This window comes from Phyllopteryx taeniolatus, chromosome 23 (genome assembly GCF_024500385.1).
Source record: "Phyllopteryx taeniolatus isolate TA_2022b chromosome 23, UOR_Ptae_1.2, whole genome shotgun sequence".
Classification (NCBI taxonomy): Eukaryota; Metazoa; Chordata; class Actinopteri; order Syngnathiformes; family Syngnathidae; genus Phyllopteryx; species Phyllopteryx taeniolatus.
This window is the reverse complement of record NC_084524.1, coordinates 96856-124535: the sequence shown is the minus strand read 5'-3', so window position 1 is coordinate 124535 and position 27680 is coordinate 96856. Positions and strand designations below refer to the sequence as shown.

Here is a 27680-nt window from a genome sequence, read left to right as displayed (position 1 = left end):
AATTAAGCGACCTTTAGACATGAAGCTTGTTTTTTTTTTTTTTTGTTCCCCGATTGCGTGACGTCACGTCAGCCCTTCCACGCGAGTGGAGAAGAGCCACGTAGCCTGAACGAGAGGAATGGTCTCTCTGCTGCTTATTTTTAATTTTTTTGTATTCTTTTTATTCTCAACATGCGACCCTCCTCCAGTGGCGCACACAAGCGTTTAACGCGCGCGCACACGCGCTTTCTGCTTGGAATGTGAGAGGACGAGAGGCGGCCGCTCGCTCGCTCGCATTCTTTTCATGCTGCAACTTTCCAGGAGCATTTTGACGCGTTTTCATGAGCGGAAGAGCAGCAGACAAAAGACCCGCACGAGAGGGTCTTTTGTCACTGCGTCCTTCCCTGCCCCCGCCCCCCATTTTTAAAATGCATTTGTTTATTTATTACGATTATTATATATATTTTTAAAGCAGCCTTGCTGCAGGACTGCTTTGTGTCCGGATCCGGATCCAGAACCGAACTGAGACCACCACTGGACCCCCTGCCCTGCTTTTGTCCCCCTTTCGGAAGCGGCAACTTGCGCAAAGAGAACAGAGGGGATGCTCGTCAACACGAGGACGCGCGGCGAGCGGAGGAGGACGACGAGCAGGCGCTAGACGTGCAGGGAGGGGAGCAGGTGAGACCAGACGTGCCTCCATCTGGCGCATTTCTTGCATCTCTCGCGCTCTGTCGCTTCCGGTGCTTTCAAAGCAGGTTTTTGGATCAAACTTTGGAGGCTTTGTGACCGTGGAGTCGTGCGCATGTAACAAAAAAGTGCGTTTGCCAGCACCATCGCGTTTTTGTGAAGGCTTGATTCATGCGTGCAGGTTTTCGGGGTGGGGATGGGGCTGGAGGGCGTGGCCTGATTGGTCCCGTGCACGCGCAAATTCCCGCAGTCAATGGAAGAGCACAGTGTCTTTGAATCATCTGCACACTATGATGTGCAGATGATTCTTGCAGAATCCATCTGGCAGAATTCTCACGGTGTCCCCCTGGGCGATGCTGTTCCTGCTTCTCAGGTGACAGCGTGGAAAACGCCGGTGTCCCTATTGAAGTGGCCTTTAGCCGTCGATATTTCAGGCCGTGACGTGAGTCATCCGGGCCTGGCGGCTCTCCGGCAAGCCAATAAGAAGCGGCGTGATTTCAGGCTCCTTCGGGACGTTGTCGGAATTGAAATTGTTCCCCAAGTCTCATTTGAATGCGCGCCAGAGCCTCGCGTGCCATCTTTGTCTTGCGCTCCACTTCAGGCTCTCCGGAAATAAATATTAGCGAGGGTGGCGGGCGCCCTCTCGGGAGGGATTGCGAAGGGTTATTTCCCCCAACCAACCGTTGCTGTCTCATATTTCTCTGGCTCATCTTCACTCGTGGCTCTACTCGTGTGACCTTCTCACCGTCACATGGGTGCTCCAATAAGTTAATTGGCAAGCAGAAGTGGGTAGTAACACGCCACACATAAAATCAGATCCGTAAGTGGTGTGCTCCGATAATCTCAACACAGAGCCCCCCGCGCACAAAGAATCTGTTCCACCGCTGTTCTCTGAGGCATAAATCTCGCGCGGTCACACTTGACCTCACAAAAAAAAAAAGGTAGAGCATAACTGTCAAGTGGAAAGAAAAGTATGCTTTTTCATTGAATTCCATTTTTGGAAATGTACTACTTCGTCACGCTAATTGCCGTACGTGTGCTCCACGTCGGGGTCAAAATTGAAAGTCGGGGATGGCGTTAAATGTGGCCATTTAATGCTGAAGCTATAAATAGCCAAAGGACAAAAGTACGCGGCTTGAAATGCTGGATAATGGAGTTCCGAGAGCCGACTGCTTGCTTGCCGTTCTTCTCCTCGATCTGGCTTGATTTTGTACCCGTACGCTGCAGGTACCTTGACTCGCCAGTTCAATTGCTTGCGTGACCAGGAGTTAAAATGCTGTTTAAAAAAAACCACCACCATTTTCTGTTACATCTTTTGTATTAAAACATAAGTACACATAATAAAGTGGTTTTATAAAGTGGAGTATTTATGGTATGTGGGCCTTTAAGGGGCGTGGCCTTGGAAGCAAGGTCAGGAGCTGGGCTCGGTTCGGTTATTGTTTGCGTGCGAGTATTGGCCTACTGCAGCTCCTCGTGAGCGTTCTCGTTTTAGATTTGTCTTTCTTCCACTCGATTTCCCGTGAAATAAATGCCTCACAATGCAGCGGCAACTGTGGCTCTCCTTTCCCACGTCTGAGGACATGACAGTACCCCAATTGCAAATGTTTTGATTTTGTATTTTTTTATCCCCCCCATTCAACTGAAGCATTCCTGGACCTCAAATTTTGACTCGCAACATGAAGCAGGAAATGGCCCAAGTGATGGTTCATAACCTGAAAAACACTCGTACGTCGAGGTACCGCTGTGTATGGTTTTGGTTTTTTCCCGTTTCGTATTTGTCCTCACTTGTCCTGTTACACCAGGGGCTCGACAAGACCCAGAGATGATGACAAAAAATACATTGGATACTTTTTTGGGGGGTGGATTTTGACCCATTGGCAAAATATTCTACCTATGCCCCTTTTTGGGCCAGATGGTCCGGGTCGTATTGGATGCGATGGTATCCTCACCACTCTATCGCAGCTCGAGCAAGCTTGCGTCCCTTTTTTTTGTCTTTATTTGCGTCACATTGCTGAGAGTACTCTGACATTCCTGTACAACATCATGCCCCGCCCAGCAACCAACCATCCTCCTGCCCCCCACCGCCCCCCTTATTTCCCACTCCGCTGCTCGATATTCTCCTCGCCTCTGTGTTCCCTCTTTCCACGCTCACAGCGACCGGGGCGCACCGCTTTTCCTCCTCCTCGGACCTCAGGGATCCGTCTGTTCCTCTGCCGTCGCCGCCTGACAGTTTGACACTCGGGCGGCCTCTTGAGGTTGCAAACGCGCCACTGAGCGCTCGCCGCTCGCTCTTGCATTTGTCAGCTTCCTCGGCCTTCCTTTTCACGCGTGTTCACGTTCAAATGTTGCCCGCTTTCTGGATATTGAACCAAAGCCAATTTCCTTCAATTGCATTCGGCGTCTTTGCCGCCAGGTTGAGCAAATGCACCCTCATTGGGCGTTCGTGCATTTGCCAGAGGAGAATCAAAGTAAGCAAAGCAAAGCAAATGTATTTATATAGCGCATTTCATACACAATGTGCTTTACATGATGAAAAGCATTTAAAAACAAAGAAAAAACAGCTTATAAACATTTAAAACAAAGAGGATAAAAATACTATTAAAACAGCGTGCAGTGCAAGAAATATCATTTCAAAGTGGAAATGCTCTAAAAAAGATGGGGGGGGGAAAAAAAGCAGTGTTTTTAACCTGGACTTCAAAACATGCACACTTGGGGCTGACGTCACTTCTATTGGCAACTTATTATATTTGTGTGCAGCATAATGGCTAAATGCTGCTTCACCATGTTTGCTTTGGACTTTGTGCTCCACGATTTGAGCCGAGTCTGTCGATCTCAGAGCCCGGCTGGGTTTATATACCATTAGCATTTCATTCATGTATTCAGGACCTAAACCGTTTAGTGATTTGTGGACCAGTAGAAGAACTTTAAAATCTATTCTAAAGCTGACTGGAAGCCAGTGTAAAGACCTTAGAATTGGAGTAATATGCTCTGACCTCTTGGTTCTGGTCAGAACCCGAGCTGCAGCATTCTGAATGAGCTGCAACTGTTTAATGCTCTTTTTAGGGAGTCCAGTCAGAAGACCATTACAATAGTCAAGTCTACTTGAGATAAAAGCACGGATGAGCTTCTCCTGGTCTGCTTGACACATGCAAGCCTTCACTCTGGATATGTTCTTCAGATGGTAGAAGGCACTTTTAGTCATTGACTCCAGGTGTTTACTAACAGCAATCCTCTTCTCTTTATTGCCAACAACAATGATCTCAGTTTTGTTGTGGTTTAATTGAAGAACAATTTGGCTCATCCAGTTATTTATCTGTTTTAGACGGCGAAAGTAGGCTACATTGCGGTTCTCTACGACCACACTTCGGCACAAGTTCCACAGAAGTGAAGTGAAAAAGTAAGCAATGATCTGCTCAGCTGAGGCTTATTGTTTCTAAACGTACTTTGCTTCTTGTTCCACTCGATCTTGGTTTTCGATCTTCCGCTAGATGTGTGAAGACCTACCTCTACGTGTTCCAAGTTTCACAAGTCAGACGAGCTTCACTCGACGAGCCTTGGTGTTGCTTTTGGACCCTGCTGAAGACCTCCATGTCTCACATTGTAAGAGTAGAGAGAGAGCACAGAGAGAATTTTCCAATCAACTCTTTGAAAGAGGAAAGCAATTGTGGCCTAAAAAGCTTCCTGAGTCACATACAGAGGAGGGTAGAGTGGCCGAAAAGTGCACTCAAGTTATGAGTGCTGTTACTTTAGAATCAAATGATTCAAGTAAAAGTAAACAGTAGTCCTTCAAAGAATTACTTGCGTAAGAGTAAGTATTCAGTGAAAAAAACTACTCAAGTCCTGAGTAACTAAGTAACTTCTGATTTATTGAGTTTTTGAAGAGAGCATGGTCGTCAAATAGACAAAAAGTACAATAGGAATGTGCTAATTGACATATTCCCCATTAATATCACTTTAAAACATTTCTTTTTTTCAATGTTAAGATTGTTTTATCTCCCGTGGCAGTTTTGAACATGCACAATTTCCTGCAGCGAGGAATAAAACTGCAGTGGGTCTGAGAGGGATGGATACATGGCACCGAATGGCTAGCGATTCCATGGCTAGCCATTGACGGCTATAGAAATGGAATAGCCTTTTGAACTGGGAAGGCTAACGGTGAATGATACCGCTCACCTCCTTCAGCGGGGGGGCTGGTGGCGGGCGGTGGCCCCCGGCATCCAGCTGTGGAGGGGGGCGGGTGGCATCCCAAAGGATTTTGGTGGGCATCAACCCCCACCCCCAACCTGTTTGCTCATTTTTTGATGAGTTAGCAGGCTACTTCCTGGCTCATGGTGGATGAAGAAAAAAACCAAAAAAGGCCAATATGATTCTCGGGGTTGGACGGCTCCACCTTGTCCAGATCATCACCAAAAAGGATTGAAATATAATTGTTGAAATGTAATTGGTTATTCCTTCATGTGATATTTCCCCAACAGTTTTGCTAACATTTGTGTAAACCTGCTGTGTCGTACCTTTCACGTGTTGTCAAATTGAATGCTGTGGAAAAACAGCCTTGTGGTGACCCAAGACCTTTTGCACAGTAATGTATATTCCAAGCAAGTCGGTGTGCGGACAGGCTGAAGATCGGAGTTGAGGCTTCGGATCTTCGGCTGCTTTTTGTTCAGCCAGCCCAACTCCCTCGCCGTTGTCTCACAAGAGGAAAAACGTTGTGGCGTGATTCATTGCTGCCTGTGTTAAAGAATCAGCCTGGGAATTGAAAAAAAAAAAGAATAATAAATTCTTCCCGCTACCGCTAACCAGCTGTCCAATGGCGTCCAATAGTTTCGCATGATCAAGATTTATTGTTTTACATTCAATTCTTTTCATTGTAATGGCTTAGTGGCATGATGCATCTCTAGGATTTGCAGAGAATGTCCTCGTGGGACCGCCTTCAGGTACGCTTACTGTAGCGTTCGTGCACGCGCGCATTCAAAAGGGGAAGAAACAGTAGCAAGGAAATTAAGTTTGAAGGAAAAGACGGTGGCCGACTGGTTAGCACATCTGCCTCACAGTTTTGAGGTTGCGGGTTCAACTCCGGCCTCGCCCGTGTGCAGTTTGCATGTTCTCCCTGTGCCTGCATGGGTTTTCTCCGGGTACTCCGGTGTCCTCCCACATGGTAGGTTAATTGAGAACTCTATATTGCCTGTAGGTGTGAATGCGAACGGTTGTTTATGTGTCCCCTGCGATTGGCTGGTGACCAGTTCAGGGTTTACCCCGGTTCTTGCCCAGAGTCAGCTGGGATAGGCTGCAGCACGCCCGCCACCCTCGTGAGGATAACCGGTATGGAAAATGAATGAAAATATTTCATATCATTTGTTGTGTGAGGTGAAGCAAATCAATCGGTGGAACGCACATAAAAGGGAGAAAAAAACATCAGCGATAAATGAAGATGTGGGCTGATTGATCGTGACGGAATGTGCAATTCAAGGTGCTAACCTTGGGAGAAGGGCACGGATGGCGTGAAGAGAGGGGGTGGCGTCTTTGATGAATGGAAAGAGAGAAAAAAATGTAAAAAAATAATTTGCTGAAGAAACCTGGCGGCTTTGCTTGAATATGGAACAATAAGTCCCGCCGCAATGATTATCTCATCGATTCAATGAGAAGAATTATGAGGGCATCTTCATGTGAATCCTGTGTGGGCAAAACAGACCGAAGAACAATAACAATTTAACCTTGAATTTCCTCCTGCCACATTCTCTATTGGTGTGCTGAGAGTGGGTGTGGTTAGGGTTTTCATCATCCACATCAGATTCAATTGAAATATAACAAAATGTACAGTCTTGGTTTGTTGTGTTCTAGGAGGTAGTCGTCTTCTCCCAAGGACTTTTATATTCTTCTTTTGCCTCTTCCGGAGGAACAGAATGAGCCATTTTAAGCAGTCTGCTTTGACTTCACAGATGACAAATGTTTAGGCCTCGGTGGAGGGTCTCAGGTTGCTTGAGTAGCCAAACCTGTTGATGAAACGTGACTGCAAATATGAGGTGAAAGAGGCGCAAGTTGGGGACGAATAACGTCGAAAGCCATACGCCGCGGCTCAGACTTGAGGAATGAAAGGACGCTTCGCTTGCTAATTGAGCACAAAAGTCTGTCCGCTGAGATGATCGTCACCACCGCCACATGGTGGACGTCTGATGCTGAGCTCTTCTTTATGAGGACAAAGCAGGCCTTGTTGTTCTTCTCCTCTTCTTCACATTCAAATCCTGCCAAGGTTTGTGGTGATGGCCAAAACGCGGGGGTGCAGGAGTCTCAAAATAAGTAGTTATTTTAAAAAACAGAGAAGGCTAACAAAGATCATGGAAAAATCTAAAGTTCCAGACAAAGAAACAAAACACTCACCACAACAGGAAACATGACAAAACTAGAAACGTGACTTATAGCAACAATGATCCGACACAGACCCAACAGACCCAGGGAACAAAATACAAACGAACGAGGCACACCTGGACAAACACACAAGCGGCTGGAGCTGATTGGTCGATATAAGGAACAGAGTTGACGAAAGCAGGTGGAGACGAAAAAAACCAAACGAGCAGACAACAACATGAACATGAGACACAGGGAAAGATGAAACAAACTAAATCTAATCAAACCAAGTCAACAAAAACACAGCTCCTGACAAATCCCCCTCTCCCGGCCATGCTGTCTTTCTCGACATTGGGAAGATCTTCTGTGTGAAGTCATCTTTTGGTTCATGTGTGTGATATACGACGTGTCTTCACTCTCGTTCTCAGTTGATGGGCTTGTCAGACCTGCACACACGCATGGATGAACACACACACACACACACACACACGTGTGTGCGTGTGTGTGTGTGTGTGTGTGTGTGTATATATATATATATATATATATATATATATATATATAAATAAAACTGCCGTAGTAGTTGGAAACGGGAATAGGCCTTCATCCTGCAGCGGATCGAAAATGGCTGATGATGATGAGATGATGTGTATATATATATAGATAGATGACTAGAATTTATGACAATGTATGTAGAGTCTGCTTCCTTAATTTCCCTTAATATTTGCTCCCTGGACCGTCTCCTTTCTCTTCTCTGCCCGGTGTGTGAGAGACTGAGAGCATTCTGCATGCATTGCCAGGCTTTTACTGTGTGCGTAATTGGCTCTTACCCGTGCTGTGGCTGTGCACGGGTAACTAATCAGGTGGTGCTGTGACCAGACAATGCAGGACAGGGAAGTCACAAACAGAAGCTGGAGCCAAAATAACCCAGTATTAAATTATTGTCTGTCGGATTATAAAAAAAAAAAAAACGATCAGCCCGGATAATTGGCCTGGCCACGAATCGGTCTATCACTAATAGTGGGATTCTTTTTTTTTTTTTCTGCTCCTCTCACCCAGTCAAGGTGGAGCATAAGAGCGGCTGTGTAAAGTTTTCATGTTCTGAGTCTGGCCCGTCCTTGACAGTGACAACGTTCCGCTTCTCTGGTCTCCAATTAGTCTGAGAGTGTCGCTCAGCGCAGGACATTCGGCGGAATTGATCTCTCCACCTGTCACAGCGCGCTCGCTGCTTGTTATTGGGGAAGTGAGGAGAGGAAGGCTCAAGTCTTGGCTGTTTAGTATGGACAGTGTGTCGTGCGTACGCCGATGCTCTATTTATATTTTCAACGGGGGCGAGTGACTTAAAATTGGCCAGTTGATTAGGTACGATCCTCGTCGTTCCAAATGTGCCACAGTGAAATGGTGGCTTGCAGTCTCCTCATTGTGCATGCTGTGTGTATTATTGTGTGCACCGCACAGCGCCTGCAATGTGGAGGCTGTGACCCACATACACGCACGCACACTTTGACCTGATATCTGCCGTCTTTAGCGGCGGCCGTCCGTCTGTCCATTCAACAGTCTTATTCTAATGAGTATGGGGGAGGGACGACTTGACTGGATCATTCACGGCCGGTGAAGAGGTGTAGCGAGGGAGGCCGAGCGCAGACCTGCATGTGAACCACGAGTCAATGGTCCACGAGTCAATGGTCATGGCTCTGAGAAATAAATGCTATTTTTGGTGCAGTAAGTTTTTTTTTGCCTTTGGCTACAAATTTGGAACGGGAAGTGCACAAAATCGTCCTGATGAGTACTGTACGGCAACAACGTCACCATGACCAAGCACACCGGCATGGTCAATTTTGAGGAAATGTGAACCTTTCAACCATGTAAAATTTTCATAGTCAGTGATTAGTCATGATTCAACTTGCATTTGTAATCTTGATGATCTTGTACCATCTGACCCCCTGCTATCGTGACCCCATCCCAGCCGTTTTTCATTTCTAGCTGTCCTGTCGTTGTCTTCACCTGCAGCGACTTAACAAAAGAGCAAATAGGAAATGCGCAGCACCTCTTTGTTGAAAATGGCGCAAGTGCTGCGGTTGAAGGTATTTCTTGAAAGGAGGCTCGGGATGGAGACATCTGCTTGCACATCTGAGGCGGAAGGCAATGCGATAACCGCTTTTTTTTTCACTTTGACTTTAAGCTGAGGATGCCGTCAAATAATTGTGACGGTGTCATTTTGTGTCCTGGTAATATGCGGCGGCAACCGTCTGTGATCATATACACTGTAATTGCCGTTTGTTTGCCATTTTGGGCCTCATCGAACAATCAGGCGGCATCCTTTCATCGTCGCGCCAACACAAAACGTTCTCGGAAGGAGAAACCATTTTGTTCATTCTTCACTGGTAATGCTTTTGTCAAATGTGCGGAACTTGATCATTCTTGCGCCAAGTGTACCCTCACCCAGAAGCGGGCGCTATCAAGTCAGGCCCAACTTGTTTGCTGCTGCAGAATTTAACAGAGAGAGCTCAAGGTATGGCTTTTGCGTTTTTTGTTTTAGTCAATATTTGAAAGCTGCAACAGAAATAGTGGTGAACGCCAAACTGTCTGAATAGACCAGAAACCAGAGAGCACATCCTGCCACCTTCTGTCATCATCTTGATCAGTCCTGGAGTACATAGGCTCCACCGTGACACATTCTGGAGATGGTCGCCTCCAAAGTGTCTCTCGGCCAACGCCGGCAGGCGTTTTAGCAGTTGGCACTGGAACATCGGGCTTTCTTTTTTGGCACCTTGTCAGGACGTGAGTGTACTGTTAGGATGTTTTCAGTGCACCAAAACCATCCCGATGAGATGAAGATGATAAAGCCTGTCGCACACTGGAGCTACCTGCTGAGCAAAAAGTCGTAGACCGTTTGGTCAGCCGAAAACTTGCTGTGTGCGTGACATTTTCATTGAGTTTTTCTTTTGTTTTTTTGCCTACCCAGGCCTTGAAAGCAATATCGAACACATTTGACATTTCTCACTCATCGTTGCCCGCGCTGCTTGAGTTACGAGCCCAATGTAGGAATGCAGGTGGCCGATCAAAACGCATCCTCCGTTCGCATGATTTCAAGATGGCGGCCCCCAGCAAATTTGTTAGCTACTGGATCTTAGAGGATGAATAGGTCAGCTTGTGACCAGATTATCTGGCGAAACAACTTCCGATCTCAGACTCGGACAACTTTATTGATCCCAGTATGGGGAGTTAGTTTACAGCTTCCAGGTCCAAGTCCACATTCAGCCTCAACAAGCAACCCATAATAAACAACGTTAGGACATGGCAATCGTTTGCGGGATCAGTTGCGAGAAGTGCATAAATGCAACAAAACCACATCTTATGAAAGATTAAAAGCAAAGTGAGTCATTTAAAAAATCGTGGTTCTCGTATTGAGGAATGAAGGACTTTGAATATCTGTTTGTTGTCGTTAGGGGCACACAGGAACGTCGGCCGGAGGGAGGGCATCAGGACGAACTCTGGGGCAAGAACATGTTCATTTTCTTTCATAATCGTTATGGCTTTTCCGAGGAGAGCCCAAGTCCCTCTGGTTAATCCCAGTAATTTTGTAGCATATTTTAACAATGTCATTGAGGCAGTTTTTGTCTTTGACTGACAGCCCTTTGAACCAACAGATGAAAGAAAAGGTTAAAAGGCTTTCAGTAAAATTACCAAATTTGCATCAAACAGTATCACAGACAGAATCACAGACCTCAAAATCGGGAATAAGTGCCAGCGAAAATGAATGAATAACATGAGGAGTAACAATTTGGTCATTGTCAGACGAGGCAATGTCTGGCCACAATTTGATCCTCTAAGATGAATAGACGTGAAATCATGTGAACGCAGCATGCGTTTTGATTGGCTAACAGAAATGTTGCCCTCAGCACGTAACGCAAGTAGCGCACACTTAGTTGTTCGCCTTGCCGAGGCAGAAAACCCGCCCAAAATCGCACGCACCTGTCGAGCTATCTGCTAAGCGAACGGTCTCCGATGACTTTTTGCTCAGCAGATAGGCTTAAGAGAACAGTCAAAACTGAATCGACTAGCAAAAGAGAGCACTTTCTCGGGTTCGATGAGATCGGGGAGAGGGGGGGGCCGAGACATTTCAGATTTTTAGCAGGCTAAGCAGCGGGAGAGCATGGACCGTCCTTTACAGATGACGGGATTTTTGAAAGAAGGAATGAGGTGCCGTTAGCTGAAGAGGGAAACAAATGTGAAGATTCTTGCTTTTACCTTACAGTCAAGTCAAATGCCAATTGGGAGGAGCAAAACAAATCCCAAGGTGACTATTGGCTTTGTTTCTATCACTGTCGTAGTCTCGCATAGCTGTTGTTGACCAATGCTGGCCACTCATGCCAGAGGAGCATCTGCCCCACTTGCACACTGACTGAGGAGTATGTGCAACATTTGCACAATCGACATTGTCCCAGATTATCGCGCTACGAGTCACTTTAACCTGCATTACGCTCCTTGAAGTCTCGGCGCCCTTTGCACGATGGTCATTGCACCGGACTACTGCGAGATTAGCCATTCAAACTGCTCGAAGTGCTCGAGGGACAATTGTCCAAAACAAATTGTACCGACATTACCAGATAACTAGCAATCCTTTATTGCTCTGTCACTGTGTTTCTCAATGTCTTTATGTTTTCTGTCAATTGACCGTCTGTCGTCGTACTAGAGCGGCTCCGACTACCGGAGACAAATTCCTTGGTTTTTTTTGGACGTACTTGGCGAATAAAGATGATTCTGAGAACAAAAGACACATACAACAGATGTGTGTGTGTGTGTGTGTGTGTCTATGTACAGTATGTGTCTGCGTGTATATATGTGTGTGTGTGTGTAAATATTTATGTGTATATATATATATGCAGATTATTCGAATGAAGGAATATGTCATGTTAGTGCAAGTGAGTGTTGCTATAACTTATAGAAAGAAGCATTATTGTAGAAAAATGCCAACAATCGACGCTTTGTTGAAAAGTTACATTTCCTCCCTGTCTGCAATGCATCGCATCCCGCCATTCTTCTACTCCTTCTCTGGATACGCAATGCTTTATGGTATATCACGACTGGGTGAGTGAGCATTGGTTGGTCACTACTTTTTCACTGTGCTTTGTGGGCGATTTTGAGTGGACTTTATCAGGCACCGAATCCGATCACTAAGCATTCGGACGCCACTACAAAAATCACCATAAAGTGTGCTATATAGTGGTTAGCGAGTGATTTTGGACACAGCCAGTGTTTCTTCAGCATCCTAAGCTGGGCAGCGTCCCAATACTGTCATGTGGTCAGTGAGATTTTCTCTCTATGTTATATCCTCGCGTCAGGCTAAACGCTGCTACCAGGCCCAGCACTCTTGACAAACGGACGAGAACAACAACAGTGACGACAATCATCAGGAATTATGCCTGCCTGTTATAGCCACCTTGACCAGTCCTCACGTGGGACCGGCCGAGACTTCCTTGGCTCCATTTTGATTGCTTTTCCTCTCTGCCTTGTTTTGGCTTTCAAAGCTTTCACCCTCTTGTCAAGAATCATTTCTGATTGATTTCCACACTGGCATGCAGCGCGCCAACGTTGAGTGGCTTCTTGACGAACTCCTCCAGCAAGGCACAATTTCGACGCAGTTTTCAAGAGGGATTCACCGTTTGTAACGCTGTCCAATGGGCTGCCTGGCAGCGGAGAGTGAAACTGAGGCGTACAAATGATGGGGATGGGGGTCACGATGGCGGTGGTGCAGCAGCCCGGATGACCCTCATCATCACTAATGGACGCCTCAGAAAAGTACTGAACGCTTTATTGCTGGAAACGTCCCGCGTGACTCGTGACGCAAACGTGTTGGCCGGCAGGGTCACCTCCAGCGTCTGCCGGTGGTTTCTTGGCTCAGGATGGAGAAGACCAATAATCTTCCGCTCTGCTTCAATTTGAAAAGCACAAATGCATTTGTATTGGTCATTTAGGGCCCATTTCTTTGCCACAGTATTCCTTGCTGCTTTCTGAATGAGTTGAGGATAAGCATAGCTGAAAGTTGTTGTGAGGCAGAGAGAGGAAAAGTCTGCTAATAGCGAGCTACGATCCAATTGATCGCGTTTCCAGCCTTTTTTGCCCACTCAAATATATTTGATCTACTGTACCAAAGTATTTGTCACTGAATACTAATTGGCAAGGAGAAAGCCTGCGCTTCCTTCTGCACCTCCTCAAGATCACACATCTGCTACTGTTTGTTAGCAGAAAAGGTGTGGCAAGGCCCAAGGAAGAACATCGTGTCTTACATCCGCCTTCTTTGTTTTCCTAACGATTTGTTGCTGTTGTTGTTTTAATGGTGACTTAATGTGCTTTTTGTTCTGTCACAGGATGTGTACGGCCTTCAATATGACAAAGCACGGAGGTGCCTCTTCGAATATGGATGCCACTATTTCTACTTTGTCTCCACTGACCTTGAACCCTAACCCTGCTCCCATCAAGACTGCATGCTGGACAAACTAATGGGACCTTTCATCCAGTGCAATTTATCAATAGAGATTTCCACAAATGTACTTTTGATTTGCTAATTCTTATTTTTCTTGGAGGAAATAATTGGAGCATACCTGGTGTGCCTCGTACTCTGTGTTCATCCAGGTTTGCTCGGGTTACGGTACGTGCGGTACAACAATGATGCCGCGAGTTGAATTGCGTTTTTGGGCTCTGGAGGAGGAGTGCCATCGAAATGCGTAAAGTGTCCGCTCTCCTCCATTTTGAATGGCAAACTTGAAGATTAAGAGACGGACGGTAGCATTGTGATGCTGCCCACTCGAGGGCAAAGAGCCCCTTGACAGCCTTCCTGACAACAGATGTGTCCATTTCTTTGCTTTTTTTTTTACTTTTCGTTGTCATTCCTCCTCTTCCTCATTCTCCTTCCCCTCTTCCTCTGCATCTCTACCACAAAGCAGAGCTGTAAAGGTTATGGCAGTTGCAATGGATGTGCTGCGACTTATTTTATTTCTGACGCGTCATTGCATATTTCCATATTGAGGACTGCAGAGAAACATTGTCACATGTATGGAAGAGTCACAACAATTGGCAATAACAGCGCACGCATACACAGATAAACGTAGGTCGTTTTTGCCTTTCTTTGTACTTCCTTGCGTTGCATCGCTGCAATGCCCCTTCCAAACTCTGCAAACCAAAAGTACTATTTAAAGACCGTGTCACCTTTTTTTTTTTTTTTTTTCAAAATGCACACACACACACGCACAAGGACCTGTTGTTTTTTTTTTTTTTTTTTAACTCAAAGTAGACTTGACTTCTTGGCACAAAGGCTGACCTGTTGTCTCAGAGTGCCTGGTAAAATACATTCAAAAAGTAGCTCACACGAGGAAAAATCCTCCGCCCCTGGCCATGGCGCCGTAATGGCGTTTCGTTTGTGCGGTCCGTTAGGTGGCCGCCTGGCTGAGTACTGACGAAAAGGGAGCCTTTGACACGACATGTTCCGGCATCACCGGTCTCAGAGGCACTTGTTAGTATTTACAGTGAAGCCGTTTATTGCGGGGGATACGTTCCAGGTTAGGCTGCACGCTGAGCTCAGTGCTGCCTGCCATGTTGCGGCACAACCTGCTACATACTGCGCTGAAGGCGTGGACTCGCTTGTATACTGGTACTGCAAAAACCCATCAAAACGGTTGCTTAAAAGTCCGTCATATAGCGAAGCAACACTGTATGGTACGATGAGTGGCACTCGGCAATGTCAGGACAACTGTATAATCCATTCCTCCATTTTCTATCGTGCTCGTTAGGGTGGCGGCTGAGCTGGAGCTGATCCCAGCTGACGTTTGCTGAGTGGCAGGTTCACCCTGGACTGCTCGCCATTTAAACGGAGGGCACATTTAGCCAGACAAGCAATTTCGAGTCTTCCATGAACCTGATAGGCATGTTTTTGGAATATGGGAAGAAGACGTAGTACTGGGAGATAACCCACACGATCATTGGGAGAACATGCAAATTCCACATATTCAGATTCAGAACTGGGAGGCAGATTTGGTATGCTGATCCACTCCAGTCCTTTAGGTGGCGGTAAAGTGTATCGCATACAGTAGTAGGTGCCAACAGCAGCGCCATCGACTGAATCTTGCTGGGTCACTTCAGCAATTGGAACCCAACGCAGGCAGACCCTAACTCACCAGTGAATATCAAGGAATGTCGGTGAGTTAGAAAATGTATGTTTCATATATACCAAATCTTACTTCTATTGGTTTTATACAACCCTACCATGTTTAATTGTTCCATTGTTCCCAGCCATGTTGTTACTACTAGCCGTTTTTCGATAGCTAAGTCGAGTGCAGCTGGACCAAGATAATGGTTTTCTTTCCTTTTCTTCTCTGAGTCACTCGCTTCTTTCTACATAACGTCGGTGTTTCTTTGCTTGCACTTCAATAAGGGGTGACAACTCGTGACGACTTGTACCTTTTCCTCTCTTTGCAAAGGTTTTTCTTTTTTCCTTGTAATAAAACCCCACAAAGATGAGATTGGTTCCTTATTCTGTCAGAAAAAGATTTGGTGTCAGAAGTGGGATTCTAGGATTGATCGCCGATCCAGGGGGCCCCGGGAGTGATTGATCATCCAGGACCGACACGCGAGTCCTGCCTCCACCCAAAAAATTAAGGACAGGGGGGCTGCCGGGGTTCTAGATGTCGGCTATCATCTCGGGATCCAAACGGACCTGTTGGCCTCCAAACGAAGAATGACGGTAAAGACAATTTGAATTCCTTGAAAATTGGATCATTCCATATGGTGTACTGTAGTTGAAACAATCTTGCCTTTGTAATATGTGGTATTAGTAATTGCTCTCCCCACATTCCACTGGTAGGGTCTGAGTAAAGTAAAGGTTAGGGTCGTGGTTTAGGTTAAAGCACTCCCCGCTTGGAGTTCGTGGGTTAGGGGTTCAGGTCAGTGTTAGGTTCAAGTCCAACGAGGGTTGGGTCCCCGTGTTCAGTCGGACAGTTAGGGGTTCAGGTCCCCCGGTTAGAGTCCGACAATCAGGGGTGAGGGTCCCCAACAATTTCGAAGACGTTCAAATAGTGTGAAAAAGAGAAGCGCTTCTATCGGGTTCTGGAAATGGGAAGTGGGAAGAGCAAACAAATAAAAAGGAGAGTATGGCTGAATCACCAGTGTACACGTCACCTGTCTCGTATGAGAGAAAAATATGGAGATAAGTCCGTGTGATGTGGATAAAGGAATGTGGTTTCCCAGCAACACGGAGCCTGACTATAAGACAGTTACAACGACAAAAAAACAGGTTGAGGGGGGAAAAAGAAACTTGTTTGAGAAAGAAAAAAGAATTAAAGGGATTTCGGATTTTGAACCTTGAGAGAAAAAGCTCAAGTGTCTGGAAATGTGGTTGACTGTTAGATTTAGATGCGAACAGGGACAGAAGACAAAAACTGTGTGTAGGGCAAGTTACTCATAACTGTGTATCGCCTGTGGTCTAATCTGTCTGAGTTGGCCAAGGGGGGGATGTCAGGTTGTGGTCGCGGGCTGCGTTCCACAGCGGCCTCCACAAATCAATCACCTAAAGACAAAGATCAAGGAGAATGCAATCTGGAAGAAGACCAACAACACAACCGTCTCCTGCAAGCCACAGCACGGCCCTCAACATGCAGCACTTCTGCGGTCCCCCCACTTCTCTCCCAGCCTGGTGCAGTGTCACAACAAGAGCAGCCGCCTCCCTCCTACACCGCCTGGCCTTGCAGGATGTACTCGATGACGGCCTCATGGAGAGCAAGCATTGCTGAACCGGATTTGAGGAGGCGGAGGCCGTTCCCACGTCGACCGAGAGCTCGGGGCGGACGGACGGGGGCGTCCTTCTCCCGACGTATAGTAGCGCTCAAATTAGAGGCCGGTCCTTGTGTCTCCGCAAGCACTGGGCTCCTGATCACGCCGCTCCGGAGGGGTGGACCGACAGAAGACGAAGGCGGCGGGCAGGCGGGAGTGTGGCAGGAAGAGCCTGGTGATGACGGAAAGGCTCGGCAATAGCAGCCGTCCCTCCTAAGGTGAGAAGCCATCCCGTCAACTCCTTGGTTTGCTTCTTTGCCACTTTTCCAAACTCTCCAGGGACGTCGTTATAACGGTCATGACACGGCATGTTTAGAATGAGCAAGTCCGAGCCGTGTGTGACTTGACTTTTGGAGCAAAAGCAATTCAGTGTGCATACCCACAGCTAAATGTCATCGAGTGAGCGCAAACTGTAATCAAAGGCAATGTTTCAATCAATCAGAATCAGAATCATCTTTATTTGCCAAGCGTGTCCAAAAAACACACAAGGAATTTGTCTCCGGTAATTGGAGCCGCTCAAGTACGACAACAGACAGTCAATGGACAGAGAACACTTTGGAGACATAAAGACATTGACAAAAACAGTCACTGAGCAATAAAGGGTTGCTAGTTATCCGGTACAAATACATTTGTCCAATAAGATGCAGAGTCCTCTAGCACTTAGAGCAGTTGGAATGACTAATATCGCAATAGTCCGGCGCAATGACCATTGTGCACAGGGCGCCGAGACTTCAAGCGAGTCGTGCGATAATCTGGGACAATGTTGATTGTGCAAATGTTGCAGATACTCCTCAATCAGTGTGCAAATGGAGCAAATGCTACTCTGGCATGAGTGGCCAGTATTGGTCAACAACAGATATGCAAATAGTGCAGCGTGGCGAGACTACTACAGTGAGTGCACGAGTAATATATAATTGGCCTCAAGGGTGGGTCGGGGGGGTACCGACAATCCTTTCAGCCATTTTGATTGTCCGTTGCAGTCGGAGTTTGTCCTTTTTTGTAGCAGCACCAAACCAGACTGTGATGGAAGAACACAGGACCGATTCGATGACCGCTGTGTAGAACCGCCTCAGCAGCTCCGGTGGCAGGCCGTGCTTTCTCAGAAGCCGCGGGAAGTACATCCTCTGCTGGGCCTTTTTGAGGACGGAGTTGATGTTGATGGCCCACTTTCGGTCCTGAGAGACTGTAATGCCCAGGAACTTGAAGGTCTCGACGGTTGACACAAGGCAGCTGGACAGCGTGAGGGGCAGCTGTGGCGAAGGATGCCTCCTGAAGTCCATGATCATCTCTACAGTCTCGAGCGTGTTCAGCTCCAGGTTGTGTCGGCCGCACCAAAGCTCCACTTCCCGTCGATACGCAGACTCGACGCCGTCTTTGATGAGGCCGTTGACAGCGGTCTCATCTGCAAACTTCAGGAGTTGGACAGTCGGGTGCGTTGAGGTGCGGTCGTTCGTGTAGAGAGAGAAGAGCAGCGGAGAGAGGACACAACCTTGGGGCGCCCCAGTGCTGATGCTCCGTGTGGATGAGGTGGCCTCCCCCAGCCTCACCTGCTGTGTCCTGCCCGTCGTGAAAGTGTCCTTTTCAAATCTGCAGTAGAAGGTATTCAAGTCGTTGGCTAGAGTGCTATTGTTCTCAGCTTGGGGGGATCGTCGCTTGTAATTGATCAGCGATTGGAATGCATGCCAGACTGATTTAGAGTCATTAGCGCTGTACTGTTTTTCCAACTTTGCTGCATAGTTCTTCTTTGCAATGTTAATATCTTTAGTCACCTGGTTTCTCGTGCGATTATAAAGGGCCCTGTCCCCGCTTTGATATGCGTCCTCCTTCGCTTGGCGAAGTTGCTTACGTTTGGCAGTGAACCACGGCTCGTTGTTGAAAGTGCGAAATGACTGTTGGTACACAAACCTCTTCACAGAAACTGATATACGCTGTGGCAGTGTCCGTATATTCATCCAGGCTGCCAGCGGAATTTTCAAAGACACTCCAGTCTGTGCAGTCTCAACAGCTTTGAAGTTCCATCTTGGCTTCATTTGCTTCATTGGTCCACTTTTTCACTGCTTTCACTGTAGGCTTCGTGCATTTAAGTTCTTGCCTGTACGTCGGTATTAAGTGAATTAAGCAGCGATCAGACGAGCCCAGGGCTGCACGAGGTTTGGCACGGTATGTGTTGTTTAGCGTAGTATAGCAGTTATTTATAGTATAGCAGTTAAAATGTTATTTTCCCTGGTAGGACAGTCGATGCGCTGCTTGTATTTAGGGATTTGGTGGTTGAGTTTAGCTTTGTTCAAGTCCCAGAGAATAATGAGGGGTGAGTCCGGGTGTTTTTTTTTTTTTCAATTTCGTTGACTTGTTCGACGAGCATTAGCAGTGCGGCGTTGGTGTTAGATTGGGGCGGAGTGTATACACCAGCGAGAATGAATGATGCAAACTCACGCGGCGAGTAGAATGGCTTACAGTTCTAAAACTGCGACTCCAAATGCGGCCTGCGGTGTGTGCTGAGCTCCGTGACATCCGTACACCATTTTTCGTTGCTATAGAAGCATATCGCGTCGCCTTTTGTTTTCCCCGATGATTCCATGTCGCGGTCTGCCCTTTGAAGACGGAAGCCGGGAAGCACCGTCGGGTACGGCGTCACAAAGCCAAGTCTCCGTAAAGCACATGGCGGCGGAACGTCCGAAGTCGTTACTGGTCTTTATCAGAAGATGAAGCTCGTTCATTTTGTTGTCGATTTGCGAGGTGGATGGACGGAAACGCCAATCTGTATCCTCTCTTGTGGAGTTTCACCTGGATGCCGGCTCGCTTCCCTCTGTGGCGGCGCCGCCTCCGCCTCCGTGCGCCCAAAGACCGCAGTCGCTGCTCCGGTGAGTAACTCAGGAAAACAACTGAGCGGATTTGCGAAAGTTGGTGAAAGAAAGTGCGGAGTAGCCTCCTTGTTGGTTAGCAAGTCTCCCCTTGTGTAATTAAAAGAAGTGTAAATTGAATTATGCTTCGCTGCATTGGCATTGTGTATTGCTGTTGTTTGAGTGGCTTCTTGATTTATCTGCAGTTGATATGAAGCCCAGTTAAAGGAGTTGAGTCCCGTCCGTCACTGCTCTCATCCAGCAGAGCAGCAAAGGTACCGCCGATGTTGAAGTCCAGCAAAAAAGCAAGTGGATCTTTTGCCGTCTGTCTGTGCTCGCTGAGACGCTTGACGCCAGGTTGAGAGGGAGATGGGTCCATGCGTCGCTCAGTCACACTTTGACACAAAGAGCAAAGCAACTCGCTGAGGTTTTCCTCCGCTCACCTGGACTCCAAGGCTGGCTTCATCCTCTCTGACTGGCAGACACTCGCTTCACGCCGAAACGCCCACGCAGCCTCCTCGCACTCTGTCGTACTGCGTCTGCAGCCAGGTCAGCATTACAAATGAGAATCTGTTCTCAATTGACTGACCCGTATAAAGGTCAAATCAAAAGCTTCAGATCAGAATCATCTTGATTTGCCAAGTTTGTCAAAAACACACAAGGAATTTGTCTCCGGTAGTTGGAGCCGCTCTAGTATGACAACAGACAGTCGATTGACAGTGACGACCTTTGAGACAGAAAAACAGAGAAACACAGTCACTGAGCAATACAAAGTTACCAGTAATGTGGTAATGCCGATACTTTTTTTTGGGACAATTGTGCAAATAATGCCTGATCAAAAAACAAACCTTGAGGTTCAAACAACAATCGAAGGAATGAATACATGTAATGGATGAAATAATAATACAATTCCCATTACAATCCTGGCCTGTAAAATAAACCCCAAAGTATTCTTATTTGTTTGTTTGCACTTGAAACTTGTTCGTGTTCACAAACGTTAATGGCGTCTCTCCACACTTTGCAGTCTTATGCGCTGAAATGGGCAAAAAGAGGGTGGACTATCTTGGCAATAATGTCAATTTTTGTTTTTTTGAATGCCATTTTGTCCGCCTTCCAGCACGTTTCCCCGTTGTCGTTTTGATCAGCGACCATGTGTCTGGAGTGCGCTACCGGCAGAATGCTCTGTGGCTGACTGAGAATATGCTCCAGGGATTGAAGTCTTTGCACAGCTCATCTGACTCTGAAATCTCCTTATGGTACAGGATGTTTTGGCGGCTAGACTGAGCGGGGTGGGGTTTACCTTCATCCTCCGCAACCCGTTCGCAGACAAATGCTCTGTGAGGGAATGGGATAAATCACCAAACCCTCTGGAGAGGACAGCGGGAGGTAGTAGATGCGACTCGCTTATCAGTTCGGGTTAGCCTTTCAAGGTTTTGGCTTGTAAGGAGTTCACTTTTACTTGCAAAAGAGAGAAGAAACGGGACGAGACGGAGTGCGGATCGGGTATATCAACGCAAACAGAAGGCAAAACGTAAATGACACAGTATTGATTGAATTAAAAAAAAAAAAAAAAAAAAAATACCCCAAAAAATAACAAGTGGCATTATGGTCTTTAATGGTGTTTTCTTATTTATTTGTTTTTTTTTATTAATAATCCTTTCCCCAGATCTGCCCCCGGGCGAAGAAGGACATCCCCGCCAGCGTCTTCCAAGCATGGAAACATAATGTCATGAACAGCACTCGTCCGGTATTAAGATCCCGACAGAGGCGACTGCAGCTGTGGTTTCCTTCCACAAGCGGATGCGAGTGGAACGCCGAGCTGGGACCTTTTGGCATGGGACTTGAACCTGATCCTGAAATGCGAAAAAGCGTTTCCCTGCCTGTCTCTGTTTTAAGAATCCCCCCCAAACTGGTCAAGTAAGTCTCCCTTGATGCCTCTCTGACCTGGAACGGGTTAGGGCTCTCTCACCGGGGATGGGCAGCCCGGCGACCGCTCCCCTTGGCGGCTTTGGCACGACCACGGTCGCGGGCTGGACATACTGGTCTGGAAACGGCTCGCCAAAGCTCAACCGGAGCCTGGCCAGGTCGGCGGGGGGCGGCGGTGGCATTGTGCCGGCCGTGGGTGCCGACATGGGAAACTTGACACGGGAGGGGGTCATAAAGGTTAAGAACTGGCCGGCGCTGCTCATCCTGGTCATCATCGCGCTGACTGTCGGTGGCAATATCCTGGTCATCCTGGCCGTGTCGCTGGAGAAGAAGCTCCAAAATGCCACCAATTTCTTCCTGAGGTCCTTGGCGGTGGCTGACATGCTGGTGGGCATCCTGGTCATGCCCGTGTCCCTCATCAACATCCTCTACGGTGAGTCTGACAACCCGTCACCTCCGACTTGTAAGGCCAATCAGAACGTCTGCGTCCGGCATTCGGCTCGGTTGGCGGGTTAGCGTGGGCGTACCCGAGACGCAGCGCGCCTCACTTCCCGCCGTGTTGTGTTGTCGAAGCAGACTACGCCTGGCCCCTGCCCAGCGCCCTGTGCCCGATCTGGATCTACCTGGACGTGCTGTTCTCCACCGCCTCCATCATGCACCTGTGCGCCATCTCGCTGGACCGCTACGTGGCCATCCGCAACCCCATCGAGCACAGCCGCTTCAACTCTAGGACCAAAGCCATGATGAAGATTGCTGCCGTTTGGACCATATCCATAGGTATCCATCCGTACACAGTATTCTTCCATCTAGACTGTTTAATCCTATCTGTCACTCACTATTCACTCACTAATTTGACTTGCCTTCAAAGTGGCCTTTGCGCTCTCTGTACTTAACAATTTGTGGATTGTGTACTTTTACTCCCTTCTTTTAAATACTGTAGAACTGCGGCAAATTCATTCGAACTTATGCAAATGTTTTTTCTTTAGGGAGGAGCCCGATCCACAATTCATATGGATGCGGTCCAGCAACACAATTTTATTCTTAAATTACATCTGGGGGGGGGGGAATCAGTTCAGTTAGGTCTCTCAGGGGAGGCCTAAATTCCACACTAATGAGAGAGAATGCTAACAAAGAGCCCTTGAAAGTTGAAAGTGCACTTTTAATGCCGGCCAGGCGCTCCAACTCCAAAATGGTGTTTGAGATGGCCACCTCGCGTCTCAATAAGAAGACAAGGAAGTCTCGAAGAAGGAGCATTTTCAGCGTCGTCTCCTGCTTGGGAGGTTTGGGAGGTGTCGGGAAGCAAGCGGTGTGAGAAAGCTTTGACGAACTTGAGGCTCGTTACCTTGTCGTCGGGAGCTGAGACAAACAAGTGCTTCAACTTGTAAATGCGCTCAGGTCGTGGAAGAGGCGCGAGGTGAGGGTCGTGAACTGTTCTGTGTCTCGCAGGTGTCTCCATGCCCATCCCGGTGATCGGCCTCCTCAACGAGGACAAGGTGTTCGTCAACGGCAGCTGCGTGCTCAACGAGGAGCGCTTCATACTGATGGGCTCCTTCGTGGCCTTCTTCATCCCGCTGGTCATCATGGTGGTGACGTACGGCCTTACCATCCAAGTGTTGCAGAGGCAGGCCACCGTCTTCCTGTGCGAGGCCCACACTTCTTCCTCCCAGCAGCCTTTGCAGACCCCTGCTGTGACCCACACCTCGCAGAAACACCCGTACGCCTCCCCGGACCCGCCAGGTCAGCTTCCAATAAGTCGATTCACAATTTTTGCATACAATAAGGGCGGACTCTTCCGGGTGGCAGATATACCCCAAATGGTTTCGCTTTTTTTTTCCATTTCCTACCAGTAAATCTCAATGAATCCAGCAGAACCTGCGGGTGAGAAGGCAAAGAGTTATGGAGATTATGGATCAGCAAAAGTAGTTTAGTCTTGGTTTCGTCATCGCGATCGGTTTAGTTTGAATCGATAGCGACAGCTCTCTCTATTTCAGTGTCTTAAGAGCATGTCTATGTCATTAATCCGAGCAACAGAAAAGTCAAGCTCAAGCCATTGTCGCCTTTCTAGTTGGATGACTGGGGACGAGGGCATCGATGCTAGCCTCAAAGATTGAAGTCAAACCAGGCTCATATTAAAATGATCCTTGTTCACCAGGCTTAAGGCTCGGGGTCGCACTGACGAGTGGACGTCTCAACGAATCGGGCCTGTGGCGCCGAGAGTGAGCGAGCCAGCTCGCGACCGGCGTGTTGACGACGGACAAAAAAATATAAATGACCTTATCGGTTAGTCGCTGCTATCATCACTTGAGTGTGGAATACAAAAAATCTGAAGTCATTTGAGCCTTAGGCCCGGTCGGTCCACTCAAGGATTTTTCAAATCTTAAAAGATTTGTGATCTTCTTCAGATCCCACACATTTTACAGTTTTGGTCGCATTGTGTGTGGTGTACTCTGATAATCTCAACACACAAGACCACACACACACAAAAATTCAGTTTTGCCGCCGATCTGGAAATCTCGTGCGTTCACGTGTAATCTAAAAAAAACCGAAGACGAGCAGATACTTGTGGCTTGGCGCCAATGTTACGTGAGGGTTCGAAAAAGGGACCGGCGGCGGGACCGTTGTCAAATGGTCAAAGAAGACTTGCTTTGGAAAGCCAGAGTCTGGCTTTGAAACAAACGGACCTCACGTAGCATCATCTTTTCGACTGACACGTCACACAACGAAACGGCCGATCAGGCGCGTTCACCAACGGAAGTTTGTATACTAGTGGTGACATTTGAGAACGCTTTGGCTTTTGCCACCCGGAAGAACGTGTGAATTGTCCGACTGCCGATCGGTCGTCGATGAAATCGCGAAGAAGACCTCTGAGATGGCCGCCTCCCCCGAAACAGAGCTAAAGGTGGCTTCGGAGCCCGGCATCCTCCTCGGCGTCTCCGCGTCGGAGAGCGTCAGCGTCCTTCCTGGTTCCGAGGCCACGTCGCAGCTGAGCTCTCCGGCAGCCGGGCCCGGACGGAGCGACGCCGCCGCCGGTTGCCACGGGGGACGGGGAATGATGCAGGCCATCAAGAACGAGAGACGGGCCTCCAAGGTGGGATTGACTCGGTTTAGCGTTGAATGTTTCAGTGTCAGGACGGCACAGATAGCGCATGAGCCTAAATGACAAAAAGACAGCGATTTGAACACTCGCCAAACTCCTCGGAGTGAAATCATTTGTGTAGTGCAATTTTGATATTTCACTGAACTTTATTTGAGGGGTGTTGCCGAATGTCCGCTCGCCAACCCGAAGCTCATTTTCTCGTGCAAGAGTAAGACCTAATGAAAAGGCCGTTGAGGACCCTTCAACCTTAGCCTGGAAAACCTGCAACATAAAATAATGCTATCTATCCTATTTGAAGCGGCGTCACTGGAGTGCCATTGTGCGAACGACTTACTGCTCCCTAGTGGCTACAAAGCATACATATCATCGTTCAGGGGAAAACAAATCGCACTCATGATGTCGAGGTCTCAAAAACGCGAGTATCTCATATGGTACGTCTGGCATTTTCTCTCCAAACACCTTTCCCCGCTTTCTCTTTCTCTTTCCTCCCTTCTCTAGGTGTTGGGAATTGTCGTCTTCCTCTTCCTTGTCATGTGGTGTCCCTTTTTCATCACAAATGTCACCTTCGTACTGTGCGGGGGCTCCTGCGACGAGTCTGTGCTCCACGAGCTGCTCAACGTCTTCGTGTGGGTGGGATACATCTCATCGGGGGTCAACCCGCTGGTCTACACGCTGTTCAACAAGACCTACAGGAGAGCCTTCTCCAGCTACATCCGCTGTCGCTACAATGTGGGCGCCAACGCAGCTGGGGCCGGCCAGGCCTTCAAGAACCCGCCGGCGCCGCCGTCGTCCTTACACGCCGTCACGCCGCTCCTGGGGGACGGCCGCAGGAAGGTGCGCGCCGACCGGGGACGCCACAGTAACTGTCGAAACGGCGGCCGGCCGACGCCGGACCCAGAGGAAGACGTGACACGAGCGGGGAGCGACGCAGTGCCGAGCCTCTGTGAGTGCCACGACACCGGGGGGGCGCTCTCCGAAACCGAAGAACAGGAACTGTCGCTCGTCAGCTACAGCCCCGCCTCCACGGTTCACACCAGCAGCGTGTGACGTTTTTTGAAAACAGAATTCTGGCTTGGCCTCAAAGGAAGAGGAGGGTTCATCCGGGATGGGGGAGCAAGCGGAAACCCTGATAACGCATGTGGGATGCCAGCGTGCTGGTCTCACAGCACCAGCCGGTGGCTATCTCGAATGTGTGTGGGTGGTTGTTTTGAACATACAAGGAAACAAAGGAACATTATTAGGGTGTTTAGACGCGCGCGCACACACATTTCGGTCTTCCTCGGATTTTCACAAAGTGAAATTGGACAATATTAACAGAGGTGAGGCGGCACGGTGGCCGACTGGTTAGAGCGTCAGCCTCACAGTTTTGAGGTGCGGGGTTCAATCCCCGTCCCCACCTGCGTGGAGTTTGCATGTTCTCCCCGTGCCTGCGTGGGTTTTCTCCGGGCACTCCGCTTTCCTCCCACATCCCCAAAACATGCATGAATTGGAGACTCTAAATTGCCCGTAGGCGTGACTGTGAGTGCGAATGGTTGTTTGTTTCTATGTGCCCTGCGATTGGCTGGCAACCAGTTCAGGGTGTACCCCGCCTCCTGCCCGATGACAGCTGGGATAGGCTCCAGCATCCCCGCGACCCGCGTGAGGAGAAGCGGCTCAGAAAATGGATGGATGGATAACAGAGGTGAGTTATACACTTCTGCAGGCTATTTGAAGGCAATCAAGGGTGAACGTAGAAAGGTTCTTCATGATCCGCCTCATTCATTGCGCCTCTATATGCTACATGAGTTATCAAGTGTGTAATCTCAGGGCCTTGAATCAATGCCAACTGGACTATTGGGGTTGTCTTAGATGTTTCGTCTGCCATTTGAGCAGGCTTCATCAGTTCATGCAATTATATACGTATTTGGTGCAGATTTCCACCCTTCCCGACCAAGCACGTCAAACGGCAGACAATCTTTCAAACGTCTGACAAGATTGTTTCCTCAGGTCTGACGTGTGTTATGAGTGGATTCGTCCCGGTTTTAGGCTCCGAAACAGGTCAGGCCGACAATCTTAAAAAAGGAACGTGCTCAGTATTTACGACCAAAACTCGCCGCGTGTGTGGGGGAAGCTGACTTCTCCCGAGTCACGATATAACAGAATATAACCAATCAAGAAGCACCCTGACTCAACAAAAGGAAAAGACCGTAAATAAAAACTAAGCGTACCTTACCCAATGTCCCAATGTTTTCAATTTTTTGGAAGACAGCGGCATTTTACAAGGCTCCCAGCTCCGGCAACTTTCAGGAACATTCGGGAAACATCTGCGTATAAACGGAAGTGTTTTTTTCTTTTTGCTGGGTTTTGTGAGATGAGATGTGATCATGCGAGGTTTCGAGATCGGCGGTGGAACACAATGTTTGTGCGTCAATACGAACCAAAGTTAAAATACCTGAGTTTTTAAAATTTGTATTATTATCTTCGAGTGTGGGGTCCGTCACAGTGAAATAGGGTTTTAAGATTTGAAAAATCCACGTGTGTGGACCAGGCCGAAGCCTTGCCGCATGAGCCGCTGAAGACTGCACGGATGAGAGGTGAAACCTCTTTCAGATAACCAGAACATTCAAGTTGCGATCGATTCAATGCCCTGAGAATGAAATGAGCTGCCTGAATGAGAAGATTTACAGGCATCAAGTGTGTATGTTGGAACCACGGTGTGCTCGTCTGGTGTCTGCCGACGCATCAGGAGAGCTTTACTGGCAGAGTTGAACGAGGAAGTCAAAGCGTGAGCAACATTTAATTTCATCCAAATACAATGATCCCTATCATCTGGAACAATATCCTCATCTATAACGTCTCAGAGCTGCCCTCATCAATACCATCAGAGGTATCCTAATCTCTTATCACGTGAAAGAAGATCCGACATGGAATTAAATTCCATCCAAAAGATCTTCTCTTGTCTGTCATCTATCTCGAGTCGGTATGAGGAGGATGCATGCGTGTGCCCT

The 27680-nt window shown here is 47.9% G+C and overlaps 1 protein-coding gene across 2 annotated transcripts; it reads left to right on the top strand.

The window, feature by feature from the left end:
- The first annotated feature begins 81 nt into the window (after positions 1-81).
- LOC133472466 (5-hydroxytryptamine receptor 2C-like) lies at positions 82-27680 on the top strand. 2 transcript variants are annotated; one of them, XM_061763307.1, is made up of 7 exons: positions 20257-21056; positions 21139-21201; positions 21337-22029; positions 22173-22373; positions 23043-23333; positions 24488-24684; positions 25192-27680. In XM_061763307.1, exons 3-7 carry the CDS (start codon positions 21645-21647, stop codon positions 25738-25740), a joined length of 1623 nt encoding a protein of 540 aa, XP_061619291.1. In that variant the 5' UTR covers positions 20257-21056; positions 21139-21201; positions 21337-21644; the 3' UTR covers positions 25741-27680. The 2 variants fall into 2 exon arrangements, with proteins under 2 accessions (XP_061619290.1, XP_061619291.1); XM_061763306.1 differs by lacking the exons at positions 20257-21056; positions 21139-21201 and adding an exon at positions 82-657.

Coding starts and splice junctions, on each gene's coding strand:
- LOC133472466 (XM_061763306.1), top strand. CDS start 21,645: ATGGGCAGCCCGGCGACCGCTCCCCTTGGCGGCTTTGGCACGACCACG. Junction 22,374..23,042: donor CGTTTGGACCATATCCATAG/GTATCCATCCGT, acceptor TGTGTCTCGCAG/GTGTCTCCATGCCCATCCCG. Junction 24,685..25,191: donor ACGAGAGACGGGCCTCCAAG/GTGGGATTGACT, acceptor TCCCTTCTCTAG/GTGTTGGGAATTGTCGTCTT.